General features: G+C 42.2%; 1 protein-coding gene and 1 long non-coding RNA gene across 3 annotated transcripts in view; both read right to left on the bottom strand.

Annotated features, from left to right (window-relative positions):
• The window catches only part of unc5cb (unc-5 netrin receptor Cb), a 106,779-nt gene extending 90,061 nt beyond the window's left edge, over positions 1-16,718 (bottom strand). For both annotated transcript variants that reach the window (XM_046375554.1, XM_046375555.1), the window contains exon 1: positions 15,943-16,718. In XM_046375554.1, the coding sequence (XP_046231510.1) occupies positions 15,943-16,060 (118 nt within the window). In that variant the 5' untranslated portion in view covers positions 16,061-16,718. The remainder of the gene's footprint in view (positions 1-15,942) is intronic.
• Positions 16,719-18,468: 1,750 nt separating this feature from the next.
• On the bottom strand, positions 18,469-20,921 carry LOC124052091. Its single transcript, XR_006841929.1, has 3 exons — positions 20,851-20,921; positions 18,841-18,986; positions 18,469-18,681 (listed from the first exon to the last, which is right to left on the bottom strand). It is a non-coding gene; the product is annotated as an uncharacterized LOC124052091 (long non-coding RNA).
• Positions 20,922-21,343: the final 422 nt, after the last annotated feature.

Below are 21,343 nucleotides of genomic sequence, written 5' to 3'. Positions count from 1 at the left end.
TCAAAGGGCTGATTCAGGTTGCAAGAGTCGTCACTCTCTCTCTCGCTCTCTCTCGCTCTCACACACGCACACACATACTCGCACACTGTTCCACTCAAAACTCTGAAGACCCCCAGAAAACATCATGCTTTACTGTTCCTCTTCACAAAATAAACAACATTTGGAATCGAGGTGTAAACTCGGAGCGAGGTCAAGGGGCACACAGCGACATGTTCAGTGTGCGAGAGAGAGTGAAAAGTAAAGTGAGGCATTACTTGTTCACCTGACCTCTTTTTGACTCATATGCATCATTCATGAATGTTATGTTGTCTCCAGAAATGTCAGTGGAACTCTTCCACTGTCTTTCACTCATACTAACCTCACACGAATGGTTGCACCAGCACGAGTCGTTGAAAATTATATCGTTGACAAAATCCTTATGCTTCACCTCGCTACTCCATACAAACCGAGGAGTAGGGAAAACCCCAGGGTTTACTGAGCTTTAATTACACCCACCAAAGTGCATTATATTGGTGACTTCTGTGTGTGAATGTGCATGTCTGTAAGTGTGAGTGTGTGTATGGGGGTATTAGTGTAGGAATTAGTGAAGTTAGACACCAGGAGCTGTGCCACCGTGTCAGGATGAGATTTAACGAGCTTTAATAACAAGCTTTAATGAGCTTAATTAGAAATCCATGCGATCCCCATGGAAACGCCTCAACCCCACAGAACCCGACTCCGGGTCTGAGGAGCTTTCAATTGGATTACCGTGGCTAATGTCACTGAGACACAACAGTGAAAACAAACAGAGAGCTAGAGGACAGACGGGTGAGGAGGGGATGAGGTGGGATGAATGGAGAAAAACAGGGGATGGATGTCAGGGAAAGAGCTTTGGCAGTGGAGGAATACCTGCTGAGGGAGGAGGAGGGATAACCAGTAGAACCAGTAGGATTAGTGTCACGCAGAGATTTGGCTTTTGAACGGTAGACACAGGAGGACGAATCCCTGTCTCCACAACTTTTTCACTCCAGTGATAATTGTGCTTCCAAACCTAATTAACCCCTTCATAGACTCGCACTTTTTGTTCCCTTACTTCTTTTCCCTATCACAAAATAAGTGGATTTCTGCTGACTTGTCTTTGGGTATATACTAAAGGAAAATATTTTTTTAAAAAAAACTGCTTTTACTTCTGTTTCTTTGCCGAACAGCACAGATGCATTTTGGTACAGACGAGGGGGGAATGAAGCAATACTCCCCCACCATTCCACTGCAGTGTTCCAACTGGATGTTGAAAAATGTGCTATATATGAGATACACATGAGTTACGGGTGCTATTTCAATATGTAATCTTGTTGTATTCAAAGTAGTGGAAATGCACTTTCATTTGCATTTTCCTTTCTTCCTTTGCCAACTTTCAGAAATATCTTTCAGACTGTGCAACATTTCAAGGTGGACCTGATCTCTTTCCATCTTATCCTACTTCTGTTTCTCCAGGATCACTTTGCCCTGTGGTGACCACAGGGAGGTTCTGTAAAGTGCCGTCCGACAATGACGGAGTGACCTTTCAGATAAGCATGATAAAGCTGCCCATCTGAGCTCTTCACTCTTCCTCCCCTGTTGCACACACAAACGAATGCGAGTGCGCAGACACACAGAGGTGAACACACGCACCGGCATATCTGATGACCTACTCCCTGACAAGTCCTCCCCGAGGGATTTTCACACATGCACACAAACTAGTCCTGTTCTCAGGCGTAGGATCATGGGGTGTCATCTGGCAGGTAGGGTATCGCTGGACCCTGGGAGGCTGGAATATGACGGGCTGACCTTCGTGGCTATATAGAGGTCAAAGAGGTCTCTCACAACACAGTGCATCTATACATCTTCAGCCCTGAACTGAGCTATGCTGGGAGGTCATCTTTCACCATCTATCTGCTTGACTCTCCCAAGCCTGTAGCAAGTCCCTTCATGGTCTCACTATATTTAGTTCCATCGCTTCCCAGGGTTCTTTGTGATGTCCTGCTGCGGTGGAAAGAGTCTGGGGCTCATCATTATAAATCAGCCTGTTAGGAGAAATAAAATTTTAAAGAGCTTCTCCCTGGATTCAGGCTCAAGTCTCCATTAGTGGGGCCAGAGCAAATGGTTGCTTGCATGGCAACACACAGCAAATCAACACAACAACCCCTTTAATCACCCACCGAGTCCCTTTGTTCTCCTCCATATCTCCCTCCCCTCTCTGGGCTCTCAGTGATAAAGTCCAATAAAAAAAGTCTTTAAAGAGGAGAGCCATCACAAGTATGTGTTTACATATGATCAAATATATTGTTCATTACATCTATGTCTCCTGCATCCCCGCCCCTTATCTGGAGCATAAAATACTTCAGAAGTATATTTTTCTAACCTTGCAAAGGTCTGTATAGGTCAAGAGAGATTAGTAGGGAGGAGATGAGGAGTGTTAACTCATCTAATCACACTGTGGTCTCTGGCAAGAGGCAGGACCGCTGACAGTACACAGCTAGCAGACAGCGTGCATATGTGAAAGGCAGAAACACAAACCAGGCCACACAGCAGGAGTGTCCAGAAAGGCACTGATTAGAAGGCAAAGAGGCAGATACAGAGTGTCCGACAACAGAGCTTTAAAAACAAAAGACGCAGCACAATATACCAATTTCAGAGCATGCACGCACACACACACAAACGCACACACACACAGACTATGATTTCATTTCATGTCAGCCTTGAGGGAGGGTTGAACTACTCGCCTCATCATCCTCCTTCTCGATCGCTCTGTTCTTGGCCCGCTGCACGCCTCCGGGGCCAGCGAAGGCAGCGATTAACGACAACAGGGAGAGTGTGTATGAGTGTGTAAGTGTGTGTAAGGCCTGATCGTTAGAGCGGCCAACTTGTGTAATACAATTACAGAGGCTGCAGAGAAACTGCTAATGTGCATGCAGGCAGCTCCGTCATATGGATCAGGTATTGAGTTTTCTATGCTTAATTCACTTTCCAGCACACACATGGGTGCATTAGTTAGATTAGAGTAGCGGGAGGGGATGGGAGGTGGGGTTGGTCTACCACCGAGCCGGGCAGATTTGTTTAGTGGTGGCTGTCAATTACAACCCTGACCCTTGCACTAAATGGCTGCGTATCCAGTGGAAAAAAAGGGAAGCAGACAAAAGCCAGATGAGATTGGTAAAGACATGGCCATTTGCTGCAGAAGATAACAAGTGGCATGTTGTGGAGTAAACAATGGTCTAAACACTGCGCATTATGCTACACCAATAAAACAGAGTGCTGGGGTCTGAAAAGGCAATGTGACCATCAGTAAGATTAGCCCTGTGAGCTGTGTTATCACCAGAATGCCGCAGTAATGGGAACACACAAGGCCAGTAGCAGAGTGGTACTTAAAAATATGAAAAGGAAAACAAATAATTTAATTTTGCTCTTTTGAAAAGTCTTGTGCAATTCAAGAGACTGATTGTGGATGCTATTACTCGAAAATTACTTATCCCCTTTTGCTCTTTATATACCACTGTGCTACATAAAAAGGAAATTTTTACTAATAAGACCATATAATTTATTTATACTGTAGTAGAGTATACTTTACTTTCACATATATAAAACTTATTTTGTTTATCTTTATAAATCTTTTCATAAATTCAAATCCTTTCACTTTTCTGTTGCTAAATTTCACTGTGGCAATAGTGCAGATTATATGAAATAAATTATTTATAATCACATTTTATAGTATTTTGGAGTATAAGAAAACTATAGTACCTTTAAATTTCAACATACTGTTGATGAAACACAATTGTCCATGTGGCCTATATTTCTATTATTTTACAAAGCATAACTTATAGAAAGCAAAGTTCACAAAGGAAAGAGAAGCAAAAGAACTGTAAGTACACACTGCATTTCAGTTATTGCTGAAGAGTACATGCTATAGATCCTTCCTCATATACAAATACATTCATCCATGGGCCCTTGCGTCTATGTAGAGGCATTATAACTGTTTTTCACTCAAGTTGGAGCCACTCATCTCAGGGGAATGGGACTCTCAGGAAGACACAATCGTAACGCTAGTTAGAGAATCATTATAACTCCCTTCCAGAGACGATAAATAAATTAAATCTCACAGCAGCTCTTTCTCTCCAGTAGCTAAATGGGCAGCAGGAGGGGGGCAGGGGGGGGGGGTTTAGTTTCCACTGTAAACACCTCCCTCCCATGTAAACACATCAAATCACAACAAGATGGCCAGTGCAGCTCAGCTCGTAATTGTATCACTGAAGTGAGACGGGTGAGTTTTAGGAGGACGAGAGCATTATTTCTGTTTGAAGCTGATTGAATTAAAATGTGAGCTTCGCTCCCAAGAGATCAGCCCGATGCAGGACGTAGATTGTCTGCATCTAACAGGGGGCATGCAGTAACAAATAATTTTGTAAGCCTTTACAAAAACTCTCTTTGTTGGCTCTGACAGTATATTTTTCCATCTGACACCCAGCTTTTTCTAAGAGAATAAGAGATAAGAGCCAAAGGCGGGAGGAAGAATAGAAATGAAGAGTAGAGTTGAATGTGACAGGCTGAGCAGGGAAAACCTTTAACCACTGATAGATGTTAGACAGCTACATCCCCTCATTGTGACACATCCATCAGCGCGCTGATCACTTTTGTCCTCCCACTCGTCCAGCCCTTGTTAGGTGCCTGTGTGTGTCAGAACTGCTTTGACCAATCCATTTGACTCCATGACCACTAACTTCAGACAGAGCAGCTTGTTCACAGAGTGACCGCTGACACTCCTTGGATTTGACATGCCTCGTCAAAATTCCTTAAGACGGTCCACTGCATTCTGCCAGGATTTATTAAAGCAAACCATGGCAAAAGAACCAAAATGGAAGCTACAGCGTAAATATTCCAGATTGAGTTTCTCATGACTTTGCCCTCAAATTCAATCAATGTGGAAACAACTGCCAACAAGACAAAAAAAAGGTGGTCAAAACCAAAACCAGGTTCCACTGGTATCTGGTGTTCCACAGAAAACCAACACAATGAGGTTCCGATTACCCAAATTTCCCAAGAAATTGCAGGGGGAAACATGTATATAAGCTGGCCAATCCTTAAAACACACTGGTTTGTTCAACACTGTTGCATTTGTTTACCAGATTTTTGCCTCTTTTCCATGAACAAAAAGCCACACAAAGCAACCCAGAATAGATTTGGGTTAATGTGCCTGAATTCTGGTCGCTCTCAGGCTCTTCATCCTGTGGGTTAAAGCCACGCAGCTTAGCAGTGGCTACACTATCTCTGCCTCATTCCATTCCTTGTTTCCACCTCGGCTTCTCCTGCTCTTCCTGCCAGTATCATTGCTTTGGTTGGCCGGGTCTCATGCTGAAGCAGGCTGCTAAATAAAACATTTTGCATGCAAAAACAGCGATAACAAAAAACAAAACAAAAAAAAAAGTGATTTGCAGAAGGCTAGTGAGAATTTGCAGACTTGTAAAAACAAAAATGCCATGATTTAGTAATGTGCAGCTTACTACATGCAAGAGGAAAAAGAATGCATGCAGTATAATATAAACAAGAAGCTACTGAAGGAAACTCAACGGGAGGCATGATTGACCAGTGCACTGCTCCTTCCTCTACACAGCGGCGTTACCCTGTGTTGCCCTCCCCCTCCATGTCTCTGCAATATACCCCCCTCTGCTTTTACCTGACAGATCAGCTTACCTCACGTCAGCCTAAAAACCATGGGAACCCCTATGCACGGTGTGTCACCACTGAATTATCGGTTTCCGCTGCACATGCTCCAGCATATCTGCAGCAAGCCATTATAGTATATCAGTTTACAGTTAGTGTGCTGACTCCAGTGCAGCTGGTGTACTGTATAGGGTCATAGTTTACAGAGGTCTGGAATTAGAGAAACAAGCCCGTCATCTTGCTAAGCTAAGTCATTTTTTCCAAACAGAGATCTCATTTCTCCATCGAGTTGGCTTGACTGCTCTCCCAGTTTTGCAAAACCTTCCACCGAGCACCATTCCCCACCAAACTGGTGACAGGTCAGCATAGTCCCAATAAACCCCTGATATTAATAATGAAAATAATATGCACACAATTACCTATTATTGATTATGATCTCTATTAATAATGGCAGCAGTAATATTAGCCACTAAAATGTATCAATTGAAAAGGTATTTGTAAATGCAGAAATCAGTTATTCATGTCAAGAATTTCCCTCCAGGGATTAATAAAGGAATTCTGATTCTGATTCTGATGCTGTGAAAGAATATGTAGGCTTATTCTAATCTGTATGTAGCTCAGTGTGGTCTGACAGTAGCATTCACACCACAGTATCAATATTTTGGGTTCCTGTGGATGTCAAACGGCAAACAAAACTTGTGTTTGCTGTGGGAAAAATTCGAGCAAGGAAGCTCATCTGTATACAAAATAGGACCAATTCAGACATTTGACCTGGTTTAGGAAAAACTCCTGCATTCCTCTCCCACTCTCCCTCTCTCTCAGCATTTCAGAGCAATCATCACAACAACATGCATTATTCACATTTTGTCTACTGTTTGGTTAGAACCTTGAAAGGGGCAAATGTACACTTGGAAGCTCCCCTCTGCGGACAAACCCTGAGACAACCGAAGATGTGCTTTTATTGTGCAATACATAATTCCTAGCGTATTAAAGTAAGCATTTTTCAGCCAATGTTGACATGCACCCACTGTAGTACAGAAATAATGTGAATTTGAGGGCAGCTATTGACTTCAATCTTTTTACATTAGAACATCATGTAGGACACACACGGACAGACACTTTGGGCTCATTTATAATTCTGACATTTACAGCAGTGAACTTTCAGAGCTGTGCAGACTGCTTGCTGTCATAATCAACCTCATCTCCATAGTATTCATTAACTGAAGAGTGCATACATAAGTCAAAGACAACACAGTCCCTTTTCTCCATGTAGAACCCCCTAATTTGGCAGATTGGTTCACTGACAGATTACAAAAAAAGGAAGAATACAGTATGGTCTGCCTTCTCTGGCAAGTACACAAATTGTGGTGGTTACGACAGTGTGCTTTACATGTTCAGAGTCATAAAGTAACTCTTCACCGTGGGGCTTCTGTCTGGGCCCCATTTAAATGAGACCTATTGAGCTTGCCCCAGTTAAACACTGTCTGCCAGTACTTAGGTCACCGGGGACTGATCAAGGAGATATGGCACACACACACACACACACACACACACATACACACACGCTGTACAAACACAGGAAAGTGCTGACACCCAACAGCAATCTCGAGTTGCAAGCCATTACTGGACTCACAGTAACAAAGCACAAAATGAAGAAAAGAGGTCACACAGTAGGGTTTTTAGGGCTGGCGGGAGTTTGGTGGTAGAGATGATGGTGGGGCTGGGCGGTTAACTCTGCTCCGAAACTCTTCTTTTGCTTTCAGGCATGACTGTGGAAACAAACTGTTTTCCAAGATGCTGGTGACGAATTCCACAGTGTTTGCTTAGACTTGTACAGAGTAATTACACAAAAACAGACAAAAACACCCATTCATCGTGTGCCTTCAACAGTCAAGCATGATTTCAACAGCATCATTTTTTAAAACATCCCTGACTGTTAACACACATTTTGACTCTTCTCTGCTCTTGACAACAGGAGTACATGGAGGGTGGTGGTGGGGGATTAATCACACAGTGCATACCAATTGTGAAGCTTTAATTTAGCACCTCATTTAACTCAGTAAAAACAACAACTTTACAGGCTGGCATTCTGACACACATTTAATTCTGCCCTCTGGTAATGGTCTGCTCTGTTTAAAAGTCTGTTTGGCAGCTCTGTAGATAACAGATGGAAGAAAAATGAGGGGAATTATGAGAAAGATTGATTTCCTGGGGATGAATGGTCTGGTATTCACACAGATTTATCTGAAACAGACTTTCTTGGACTGTGTTATTATTGAATAAACACACACGCGCGCATGCACACACACTCTGCCACCATATGCAGACAACAAGAACAAACTGGAACATGTGCACACAAAGACACACAGATACAAAACACTCCGCTCACGACAAAAGCTAAGAAAACAGAAGCCCACAGAATTATGTGAGTCAGAAGGAAAATATTGTATAAGGTGATAAGAGGTGAACGAGTGCAGACTGTTAAGGACACAGCTATGAGTTTCTTTACAAAATCGCCTCTCATTCCCCAGACTCAGCTAAATAAATCTGTAGGTGGAAATAATTGCTTCTAACAAAATAAGCACAAATGTAGCATAGTCAAATAATCCACCTCTTCTCATGCCCTTTCCCTAAAGTCTTGTAAAGATGTATTCCTTTAGAAGAACAAAAACAACCATTGTCCTTTTAGGCGTCTCAAGCCCATCTCTAAGGAACCGTAATGTAAACCAGAAGCCGTAACTTCTCTTGTGGCATCTCAAAGCAGACACAGGAATGGAGCAAAAAAGGGAATGAAAGGGGTGGTGAGGGGGCGGATAAAGTCCCTCATTTGAGGTCCATAAAAAACAAGTAGACACAAACATTTATCTGTGGCAAGGCTTTCATCGGATGCTTTAAGAGCACAGAAATAACAGAGAGCAAGATGCTGATAAAGTGGAGACAGGAAATGGAGAGCGTAGGTCTCCTGCTCTCATGTTTCAGCCGGGACCAGTGGTCCCATATCTGCCCCCCACCCCCACCCCCCCGGCTCCCTCCTCACCCCTTTCTGCTGACATACACAGACCACAACTCTCGACAATCAGACATTAGTGCAGTGTCTGGAAACCGCCACCCCTCTTCCAATGTAAAGATATGACAGATTCAACGACAAGTAAATATTTCAGTCTGCAGGTACATGAAATGTGTATATGGATCCATCCCCTTGACAAAATATACACCAGTTTGTCAAATGACTTATTACAGATAAATATTGTTCCTATTCTTCAGGAGGGCTTTAATATATTTGCTTTAGTCCCATTCCTCTCGTGAGGCTTCAGCTCTGAGCACAAGACAGGGCAAAGCCAGGATTAAGGGTTTAGCTTTGTCAATCAGAGTCAGAAGAGAGGAAAAGATAGCAGCTGTATTCCCATTCTGGAGAGCGGGCTGGATTTCCATAGAGACATGAAAATTCAGGTGATTGCCAAAGCCTCCATGCTGCATGTGTGACTCAGGTGTTATGAGTCACCACTGATATCATCTCACTCATTACCGCCTCAGCGGTATGTTAGGCGTTCTCATCAGACCTGAACATATAGCCTGGCTTTAACGTCGAAGGTGTCCCAACAGCGACAGAGCAGAGGAATGAAAAAGCACCTTGAGACGACGATTCGTCTCATTTTTAGAACACCGTCTTGTGAAAGAGCCCACCAGCCATTAAAGCGATAATGTCTTCTTTAAAGGAATTGTTTGTTTTATGTGGAACTTTTACTACTTAAATCATACTGCTGATGCTGTTTGCTGTAATGCGACTTATAGCCAGCATGTGAGCAGTGTATGTGAAATTAGTTTCACTCGATAACTGGATGTCTACGAGATCAGCAGTAGCTACAGCTGACTTGCTTTTCAGTGTTTGTGCAATTACGTAAAAAATTATGACATTATTACAGAAGTAGTAAATCCACCTCACAACACATGTATCACTAATGTGGCTCACTACTTTGGAAAAAGTTAGATAGATAAAGACAAATAAATACTTTACTGATCCTGAAGGAAATTTAAGAGCCTGGTTTTGTCCACAGGGTTTATTCCTACATCCAGTCTCTGTGCTAAGCTAACTACTGCTAGCAGTTGCTTCATGTCAGGCAGATTGAATTGAGAGTGGTATCATCTTGCTCATCTATCAAATAAGTGCATTTCCCTCAGTTTTTGGAGGAATTTAAAGGTATATTTCCCTAATTTCGAGCAGTGTAGCTTCTTGGCCCCACAGACATGCAACAACCGAGCTAAACCAGGATTATCTCACACCTGCATGCAGGGCATGTTTGGCCTAAATTTTCGGCCTACTGTCGGAGCTTCTTTCATCTCCCTGTGCCATGTTAGGACTGTGCTCGCTATGTAGTAGTTACCCAGGTTGTTCCGTGCTCCATGGTGAGCCCAGGAACCAAGAATTCAGGAAACGCCGTTAAAGGACATTGGGGAAATAACAGCATTCCCATTGCCTCGGCCTTTTACTGTTCATCAGCACTTTGAGCTTTTTATAGTGTCTGTGTGCATACATAAGAGTACCAGCATTCCTCTCCCAAATCCCCCCTAACTCCGGCTATTTTGCGCACTAATCCTCTTTGCTAGGTAGAATAGCATGTATGGCAACAGTACAGGACATTCATACGATTACATCAGCAAAATTATGGTGAAATGCTGATGATTACTATATAAGACATAGCACTATGTAGTCAGGATGAGTAAATGTAACAAAATTATAAATATCAAACATAAATATCATGAGAACTATCAAGATCAAAGTTCTCTCCACTGACTATCTTTTTGTTACTCATATTCCCCTTCACGTGCATTTGTAATGACATGTCCTCGACTGATTTCCTGTTTGGAACACAAAAATGCACAAGGACATTAGTGGTTGAGCAGCATGGGGGGGAGGCCATGATGCCAAATTAAAGGGCAGGAGTGGAGTGTGTACTTATACTCACTCATAATGTGCTCTGTCAGCCCCGCTGCATAAGAAGGGCCACTTAACTCGTAATCACTCCCCCCCACCTTTGGCTCTGTCCTGCTCTCTACCCTCCTACCCCCCAACCCCTGATTTTCTGACTGTCGGCTCTGATCTCTAATCATAAATGAACTGTAGATCAAGAGCAGGGACAGTGGTCCACACCCCCTTCCCTGTTGGATGAGATCCTGTAATCACAGGGCTCTTGGCTAGTAAGAGGCCAACAAGCCTTTGAATGAGAAATGACTGTACCTCTAATGCATCAGCCATCTCGACTTTGAAGAGCCATTTTCTGGCAGAGGGGGATATCACAGGTGGGAAATCAGGTCACCACCACTACCATCATCATCATCTTTACAATCATTATGCCCTATCTCATCCAGTAGCGTAATTGAAAGTGGGACCTTTTATACAATTATTTTCATTTGCTGTCCGGTGCCTAAAAAGCAAAACTTGCCACAATACGTCACAGTAATTTATGCCCCGTAGTGCACTTTGACTTGTCCTACTCTCACAAAAACTCTTAGTAAACACACACACACACACACACACACACACACACACACACACACACACACACACACACCATCAAGGTAGTGCAGTATACATTGTGTCGAGACACAGGTCAGCCATTCTGGCTCAGGCCTGCCTGTCAAGTGCTGCTACTTGTGCCGAGCTCTGCTAATGGACCGCTAATAGAAGTGAATGTTGCACTGTGAAGCTCCCCTGTAGTTGAGAGTGTCACACAGGGTGATTAATGACACACTCTCCTCTCCTCCCCTGTCCGTCCCTGTCCTCGCTCCATATCTCGCTTTCAGTCTTCTCTTTCTCTCTCTCTCTCTCTCTCTCCACTTCTACCTCCAGCTCCTTCTGCACTTCACTCCTCACCACTAATCTTTCAGTCCTGTTTGCCTTTTTTTGTGTCCTTCCGATCACCCTCTTCACACTCTTAACCACTGCATCTCTTTTCCTGTCTGCCCTCCCTGGAAGGAGGGGAGATGATTAAGATGACACAGGAATCTGAAAATGTCATTACTTTCACCAATAGTCTCTAGTTACAAATGGCCTCACAAAGCCTACAACATGAGAGCAACAAACAAAAATGGCAAGGAAACAGAAACCTGATTGGAAAAAGAAAAGAGAGGGAAGAAAAGCTTTTAGAGTTTACTTTTCTGGAAGAAGCATACTTCCACTGGGCTGGTCAGAGAACATAAATACACAGAGTAAACACTAAAATTGCTTGGGTAAACCACTCATATCTGGTGCATGGACATTGGCAGCAAGGCACCTAAACATCAGGAGCATTGTTGACACTGAGGTTATGTCCTCTGCATTGTTCCTAGGAATTTGGATGGTTTTAACAACCTTAGGAGGAATTCACATTTTATTACTATACACAAATTGTTTTTTAAGGTTGATTAACTATCTTTAAATTGAACTAGTTTTAGGCTAAATATATTAAATTAAACTTAAATATAAAACAAGGATTTAGAGCTTCTCCACCAGAATTAAACCAGAAACAGCATTTATAAGTTAGTTAAATGATTTAGTAGAGGTAACATCTGATTAATTCTAACATTTGGGGTTGCAATAAAGGGAATTTGAACTCATGACCTCAGTATTTCTAAAATCCCAGCTACAGTGACAGTAACAGCACCCACCCGCACCAGTACAACGAAAGATGTCATCCTCCAGATGACTGCAGAACTGTTCCCAGCCCCAAAATAGCTCCATGTAGATTTTTTTGCCTTCATAACAATAGTATATGGCATCAAGTGCAGCAGGGAAGCAAACTCAGCAGCCACTTTTCACAGTAATTATCACTCAGTACCATGCTCCGTCTGTGGCTCACCTAGCAACCGGCATGCACCTCTGACCTCTCTCAGCGCTGTCAGACCATACTGTACACATTGTTTACTTTGCCCTCTTACTTCACCTGCACATAGAGGAGTATGTTACTGAAGCTTAATTTCCTTCAATTACATAAAACTGCTCAACTATAACTGTGTCATACTTCTAGCTCAAGGGCGCTGGCAAAAGGCTATGATAGGAGGTAATGTATAAGTACTGCTGCTAACACATAATGTGCTCATTGTGCGCACAGGCCCTCTTTATAGAACAACCGCAATGGCTGTAATGTTAGTGGCCCCCAAGGAGCCAGTTGTCAGGCCACAGGAAAGCTTGTTATAATAATAATGATAGAAAAAACATTCACTTCTACCTGCATTCTTTAAGCAGCACTCGGGTCAGTTTGAGAGAGTGTCGTCTGCGAGAAACAGCAACTTCTTACTGTGCAATGAGTTGCAATATTTTAGAAAACCATATGTAATAAAACAATCCTCAGAAGACACATCATCCAAAAGTGGATGAGCGCCAGAGACAGGAATACAGAGTAAAGAGGAACAAGGAGTGTAAAAGAGGAAGAGAGCGACATACTGTAAGAGCAGCATTGTGGAAAAACTGAACTAATCCCAGGAAGGGCAGCACCCTGGGCTGGACTTCACGTCCAAACTATCCACTGTCTAACACCGACACACAGTCACTGTTGAGGTTATACATTACATCAGCCTTGAAAATAAAAAGAAATCAATAAAGAAAAAAAACTTAAAATGTGATTTTCTCTCCCTCTTCATACATTTAATATACAAAGCTTTTGAATGATTTTTTTAAATACCGAAGAGAAGCTCTGAGGTGTAATCCATGTCTCAATTTGTTGAAGGTTTAGAAATCCCACTTAAACCCATCTTCCCTTCTTTTAGACTTCTTCTCCCTGAAGCAGATTTAATATGTGGAATCAATAAAAAAGTGTAGCTTCTTTCCTAATTCACTGGTCAGTCCACTTCATGGATTTAAAAAAATTGAATATTTCAGAATCACCAATTTTCCATGCACTTCCATCAAAAAGGAGAGTTTTAAACACGACTTGCAGATTTTTTTTTTCCCACATATTAACACGAGGAAAATTTTTCATATATTCCCATAACAACTTGATGTCCTGCATCAATTTTTAAAATAACATGCACGCAGACATGGACAATGCACACACCGTGCAGCTCTGTTGCTGTGCTGGAAATACCAGAAGTACATCTGTTCTTGCACCAAGGGTTTCCAATCAAGCTGCTGTCACAGAGCTCTCAGCTACCTTTCTGGCAGCTCCCAGCTTATATCTGTCTCAACCTGTCTCCTTTGTCAAGAGTTCAGCAGGTTAATGAGCACTCTCATTTCCCAGTGCTCACTTCTGCAAGTAGATGGGATGAGAGCAAGTCCTCACAAAGGCAAAGTCAGGGGATAAAAATAAACTGCAATAGTCAGATGAAATGTACCTAAGTATACAACTATTGAAAATATGTTCTAATGACTTCTAAACAAAATATGCAGGAAAGGGATGGTGTTACAAAGAGGGCCTGGGTAAGTGAGCCACTTTAATCACCAGTAGTTCTGCAGCGAAGAAGTGACTCTCCAGCGATTTGGAAATGTGTAGAGCTCATCAGTGCCCAAAAATAGCGGGGCCCATTAATTAGTCTCAAACAATGTTCTCCTGGTGTATCGACTTCTTAATGGACAGAGAAGGACCTTGTTCGTATTCCCATCCAGGCAATGACACAGGACTCTCTGGGGTTTTGGAATGGGTATTATGTCATCTCACCCTGCCCTTCAGAAACCAGACCTGTGCTCTTTTTCATTCCTCTTCTCCCTCTTTTGCTCATTAACTATGTAGAAGCGAGATGAAGGTCTGGAGCAGCTAGATAAGGTTGCCCACAGACCCTCATCCCTTTCTAGGATATGTGCTCAGACCTCCAATTTAAGCTTTTGTTGTGCTCTTGCATGAGTGGTAAAGCTTTTTCCTTTGAAAATATATATATGTATGTTAGGCCACTGGAAAACCTGCTACTTTAGGTCTTTCCATGTAGAGAATCTGTCTGCAAAGCAAAAAATCTGCTCATTCCCCCCCATCTCATCACGTTATTCAGCCATAGTTCATTCCCCAAAGAGCAGACCGACCACCTACCTTAATTCAAGAGGCGTGCACACTTCATGACACACATGCACAAACACATACTGAACATTCACCCTCACACAGATGGGTTCTTCCTAGCTCTCTTTGTTTGACAGACAATCCCACTCAGGAGAGAACAGATTAAGTAAATGGCTTCAGGTGTTGTGGTATTATTTCAGTGCTCTGACAGCTACTATGGTTTACAGAAAGCATCTTTCAGCAGACAACTTCAGTCTAAAGGAAAAACGCTGAAGACACACTGAAGGTTAAAAATACGCTTAGTGGTTGAAGTTAAATATAATGAGAAATTAAAAGGGATTACATATGTGGCGTTCTGTTGAAAATGAAAACTGCCTCCCAAACTTCAATATACAGATTATACGGTCCAAATAAATAGCAAAGGCCAAAGCTATTTAATAGCTATAATAGCGTCAGTTTTCGCAATGAAACTATTCATACGTACAGTGTGGCAGAACAAAATAAACAAAATTATCATTCTAACCTGGAAACCAAACAGGAAAAAAGCAAATGAATGAACACTGCCTCTCATCTCCAAGCGTTTCACAAAGAGAACAATGTCCAGATTAAATGGGCATGAGTCATTTGGTTCATAATAGTTACAGAAAATAATAGTCTACATGTTTGGGGTTTTTTTTACATCCTGTACTGTGATTCAGAATGGGTTAAATCCATTTTTTTAAATACATGTTTATGTGCAATGCCGTTTCAAATTTTACTGTCATGAATGACAGCCTTTAAGAATCAGTTTGGGGAGATGTACAACAGCAGCCCAAATAAGGGCTCAGTCTTATTTTTGATGCTATCTTGAAAGCTCTGCTGGAGCATAATTCAGCACTTCTTGGTTTCTTGATGGAAACAGATGTGATAGTGTGTTTCTGTTTACAAACGCCAGGTGTGGTTTACACAACTGAAATACGCATTATTCAGTCTCTTGAATGAAAGTGTGGTGATTCTGTCAGCCATTTATCCATCACGGTTTTTTTCCCCTTACGCGCGTTGGTGGGTTGTCATATCCTCATATTTAACCCACATTATTGGGAGTTCATGACTGTAGACCCATTTTGATACGGGCTGAATTTATGTTTTCATCTCTAAATTAAGGCAGCGCCAAAATGTGGGTAACCTATATTTTATTTTTTCCGTTAAAAGTACGAGTAAACTAAATTCAAGCAATTTAGACACCTCTGCAGTACCCTGCAGGAGTTTACAGAACTTTTACCGACAGTGAAGCAAAGTTCACAGGTCAAGAATACGGTCTCAACTTTACCTTGAGCCACTCCGATATCCACCAGGAGAAAAAGCAAAAACCAGGACACGGTCAGCATCTCAAGACAGGATCTCTGCACGCTTCCTCTTTCTTTATCAGTTTGAGCACCGTACCCCATGATTAGGAGTCAAACTCCGCTCTGAGGCAAGTCCGAGTCACTGAGAAATTGAACTCAAAACACGCACTAATGTCGTTCGTTGTCGTGCGCAGCAGGCGAAAATTTCACCCCTTTAAATAAAAAAAAAAGCACACCCGAGCGCAAAAACTGGCTTTGCAGAAAATATATCCAACGCAGTGAGATTTTTTTTTTTTTTTTGCAATCATACAAAACTGTGACAGTTTATGGAACAAGAGGCGGGTGCATCGCCCTCCGTCAGGAAGGATGTTGCGCTAAAATCTGGCTCCGTTTGCTTTTCCTCTGAAAGGTTTACTTTTGTCTGCAGATGTGGATCGAAGTCTTGATGGCAAATTCATGCTCCGATTAGTCCCAAGTCCTCCTCCGGTGAGTCCCTCTCTGTCGCACCTTTCACGCGTGCAGGCTGAGTGTGTGTGAAGCCGTGTGTGCGTGCGCCGCGCCTCGCGCTCCACTGACGGGGCTGGACCAGGGGAAGGAGCCGTCTCTGCGGGCTACCTTGCTCCTTCAGCCAATCCAAGTGCTACGGCAAGTGGCGGCGCTGTAACAAAACCTGGCCCGGACAGCGGCAAGGAATGGATGCCGTTTATCAAATATATGGTTAATGCGATGCCTCGGGTTCAATGCACGTGCCTGTCATTGAAGTGTTTGACGCCTACAGCTTTACAGAAGTCTGCCAAGTACCTCTGCGGCTTCAAGAAAAAAGCAGTCATTTTACATTTTAATTTGTTTTCCTCCCTCTCTTCTAAATGAACTAAAACATTTCTGAGACCACTGATAATAATGAATTAGGCTGCTGTATAATAATAATATTTTAAGTAAGGCATACGTGCAGTACTCAGGTTCTGTATTTGAGCACTAATACCACAATGTAAAAGTACCACAATCTGAAATGGAAATACACAGTGTAAAATTAAGTGCTCTATCTGCAGTAAAACAGCCCTATGACTGTATGATATACTTTTATGAATAATGATGCATCAGTTTTGTTCAGTTTAACTGTTGCAGGTAGCTGAGCCAAGTATCCCTCTCCCAGTCCAGTGTCTCGTTCTTGAAACTGCTACATATTCATAGACATCTGAAACATAACAAGAAGCGACAAGACAAAGTAATCAGTAACTGCTAAATAAATGTAGTGAAGTTAAAAGTACAATATTTCCCACTGAAATGTGGTGTAGTTGAAGTATTAAGTAGCAAAAAATGGAAATACTCAAGTAACTCCAAATCATATTTAAGTAGTACAGTACTGGAGAGAATACTTTTCACCCCTCTGTATTGCAAACAGGTGCTTCCGTTTTCTGGTCTCTCCGTGCATTTTGAGAACATAAATCCTCATTAATTTAGCGCAGGCACTGCAACAGGAAGACATAATTTATCTGACTGGGGCCTGCTCTCGCCCTTGTTTCTGCCACTCTAATTGTTATTTAGAAGTAGTAATAGCATGTCACAAAACCTGATCAATAATGATCTCAACCTAACAGAAATACTCTTGAACACACAAGCACACACACATAAATTACTTTTGCTATGCAGGGGGAAACTTGTCCCAGTGATTCTGATAAAAGGCTGATGAGTAATTACATATGCGTGACAGATGTCGAGGCAATGCCCCCGATACTTCGTGATTAATGTGAAATATGAGCTTGACACTATCTCTGCAGCAAAATGAAACGTGATAACTTTTAAAATATGAATCTAATTTAAGCGGCATAGTGTTCTCCTGCCTTCCTTCCCTATTTTTTTTAAATGTATCGAGATGTCAATGGGCAGCTGTCATCTTGCTGGCATTTCAATTTCAGGTATGAAATGTGAGAAATTGCTTTTATTCCTTACTAGGGCAGAAGCGATAGCTGTGGTTTGGGTTGCCACATATATACTACATATTGTACTGGCTACATAATGCACAGTATATGTTTAATGGGGCACTCCCTTTGCCATTTCATGGGAGCAGGGATTCAATAAGGTGCTGTAAACACTCTTCAGGGAGGTTTGGTTCAGGCTGACTCCGTAGTGATGCATTCATTCTGCTATCAACAAATTCCACATCATCCCAAAGGTGCTCTGTTTGCTTCAGATACAAAGAGTGCGCGAGCTTATGGAAGAAAGCTGAGGTCACTGTCATGTTCCAAAAACAATCTTGCAGCGATGTGGGTATGTGAAATGGCACCATCTTCCCGCATGTATCCATTTGAATAGAGCACACTGTGACCATGAAGGCCACATCCTGACACTGCCACCAGCATGACACATCACACACCAGGACTTCTCAGATCATGTTTTATTTTTCCACCCCTCAGTCATGCAGTTCTGGCGACGGCACACATAGCCTCATTTTCTCATTCTTTGCTGACTGGAGTGGAAAGTGACATGGCCCTCTGCCGCCGCAGCCCATCCAATTCAAGGTTAAATGATGTGTGATTTTTGAAATGTCCTTCTGCAGACTGCCGTTGTTCTCAGCTGTCATTTATTTGTGGCCGGTTAACTTGAACAAGTAGTGCCGTTCTCCTCTGACTTCTCTCATGAGCCACAGAGGTGTCGATGGTCTTGGTCTGCATAAATTGTCATATCTCTTCCACTGTTTCCGTCTCATTTAGTTGTGAAGTGTTCTGTAAGGAAGGAACACAACTGAATCATCTTTAAAGGGTATTTATTTGAACTAATTTCAGGTTAGCAATGGGCACAGGTATGTATTCGTTCAGTTCACTTGACCTCTTATTTACATTAAACATAAAAAAAGAATTAAATTGCAATGTAAAATAACATACCCCCCCTTCACCCAGCCGACAATCAGCAGGATAGTTCTCCCTTGTGAGCCGGGTCCTGCTCAAGGTTTCTTCTTCATGTTAAAAGGGAGTTGCCTTGCCACTGTCTGCTTGCTCAGGGGTTCAGGCTCTGGGTCTCTGTAAAGCATCTAGAGACAATTTTGATTGTATAAGGTGCTATATAAATAAAATTGATTAAAATTGATTGATTAAAATTTTTAATCTAAAATGGTAAACACAGAGCTCTCAATCGAAATAGTTTATCCAGACCATTCACACTTGTATATTCTGTTCCGTCTCTTGATTGGGCTTAAAACTCTTAAGTCAAGGTTTAAAATTGTGTTTACATTTCTTAGAACTGAGTGCCTCTCACTGCAGTTGAGTGGCATCATATTTGGCAATTACCGTGTCTAGTCGGAAGAAGAGACAGATATTTTTCTTTCTGCACAGAATGAATAAAAGGATGAGGGAAGATGTTTTCAGTTTTTGTGGACAAGAGGAAAACATTCATGTAACCTCAAACACTCACTGCTGACCTGCGTAAGCTTTTGAGAAGGGATATGGCCTGTGTGCCAGGAGTGAAAAGCCAGCATATCACAGAAATACTGAGGCGTAAATGCCCTCCAGATTGTTAACATGCTCCTTTCGGCATATAAGGAAGCATTTTTGCCCACAGGACTGCTGCTAGATGGATGCTCTAGTCTCACAGGAAACTTGACACTGAAGTGCAGGACAACCCCAGGAGGGCAGCCATGTCTGAGATTCTGGAAGTGGAGTGTCTGGGACAAACAACCAGAGGAAACTAAAAATCACTTGAGTCAAACATGTTGTCCATTTTAGCTTTCATTTTAAAAGCAAGTGAACTCTTGAACTTTATCTGCATGCTTTATGCTTTATTTACATGTGACTCACCATTTGAGTCGCTTAGCTGTTTTCTTCCTCAGAAGATGAATACTGAGTCTGTATATTTCATCTTTATTGCCTCCAAAGACAAAAGTGTGAAAAGACCACCCGATTTAAATCATGTGTGAAAAGCACAATCTTCTGTGTCACACTGTGAGCTTTTTTTTTTTTTTTTTTCGAGAATACAAACGTGTAGACCAGTGGCTCTTAGTTTTAATGGGAAAGAGTGGGAAGGTGTGTGGTGGTGGTGGTCAAGCCAAGGATGTAAATTAGCTCTGTCCTCCTCAGAAACTAGAGGAAGTTTAGCCTGTTATTTCTCATCTAGGGCCACAAGCATCTCATTTGTTTTGCATCCATATTCATGGTTCTCAGATGATGGATTCAAATCTGCTTGACAATCCCCTGACTTTTCCTGTAATGGCACAAGGAGGTTGTCATTACTGGTTTTTAGTGAAATGGCTCAACATTTTCTTGCTGGATTGCCATGAAATTTGATACAGGCATTCACGTCCCTCTCAGGGTCACTATTAACATTTGATCCCATGATTATTCATCAGGTTCTAAATCTTAAATTGTCCATTATTATTTGGTTTATGACCAAATACCTGCAAAGCTAATAACATTCCCATCAGCCTCATCTGTACTGACATTGTAAACATTTAACCTGCTGATAGTCTACATTTTATTGTTAGCATGTTAGCATGCTGCTCAGTACATGGCTGCAGACCGTTAGTCTTGTTACTGTATAAACTCGTCATCCTTTAGTGAGGAATACGTTTCTCAGCACTGCACATGTAAGATATCCCGTACTCTTGCTGAGCGCCCACAAGACCTCTGTCTCCCTCACCAGGCTGTTGATCAATTAGACCAAGCGACAGACAGTCAGACAGATTGATAGGCAGACAAACAAACAGAGAGATATGCAGGCAGACTGATGATAATGCAGAGGATATGTAATGCAGTTTGTATGTGGTAACCACTATACCCATCCCCCTTCCCTACACTACGCACATACACACAAATAGGCCTCAGCTTCTTTCTAATTTTAAAGATAAACATCGCTAAGTGAAAATGGAATTGGAAATTAATCACAGCTATAAATTAAGTCACCTTTAGGGGTATCCTTCTGCCTCATCCACAGAGTTGCAGGTAGATAGCTGAAGTAACTCCTTGTGCAGAGCTGCAGGATAGAGAGGAATCTGAATGATGACAAATGCCATAATATGATTTGCACACAAAGCATCGGTTTGGAGCTTCTTCTTTTTTTAACAACTGTGAGCCACAGAGACACAGTGAATGGTGGTGTCGGCAGTGTGTGCCACACAATAAAGCTGCTTTCCATCGCTTTGGGCACATTTTACTGCTGCTCTTGATATCAGTATTAAAAGTGATTTGCAGCTCCGTATGTGGCAAGGAATCAAAACTTAATTTAGGCAGATAAAGATGCCATTTGGGAGAGAGATAAAGTGCTGCATCATGGGAGATGTGTTCCCCAGCCTGCTCTCAGCTCCTCACCCTTACAGCGCCCTCAGATTTACTAGCTCTTTTTTCCTGCTCCATAAAACAGCAAATCTGCTCGCCAGGCGACACAGGCAAATGTTAA

The sequence above is a fragment of the Scatophagus argus genome, chromosome 20, assembly GCF_020382885.2.
Source record: "Scatophagus argus isolate fScaArg1 chromosome 20, fScaArg1.pri, whole genome shotgun sequence".
Taxonomy (NCBI): domain Eukaryota; kingdom Metazoa; phylum Chordata; class Actinopteri; family Scatophagidae; genus Scatophagus; species Scatophagus argus.
The sequence above is the reverse complement of the archived record's forward strand: the minus strand, read 5'-3'. Positions and strand labels throughout refer to the sequence as shown.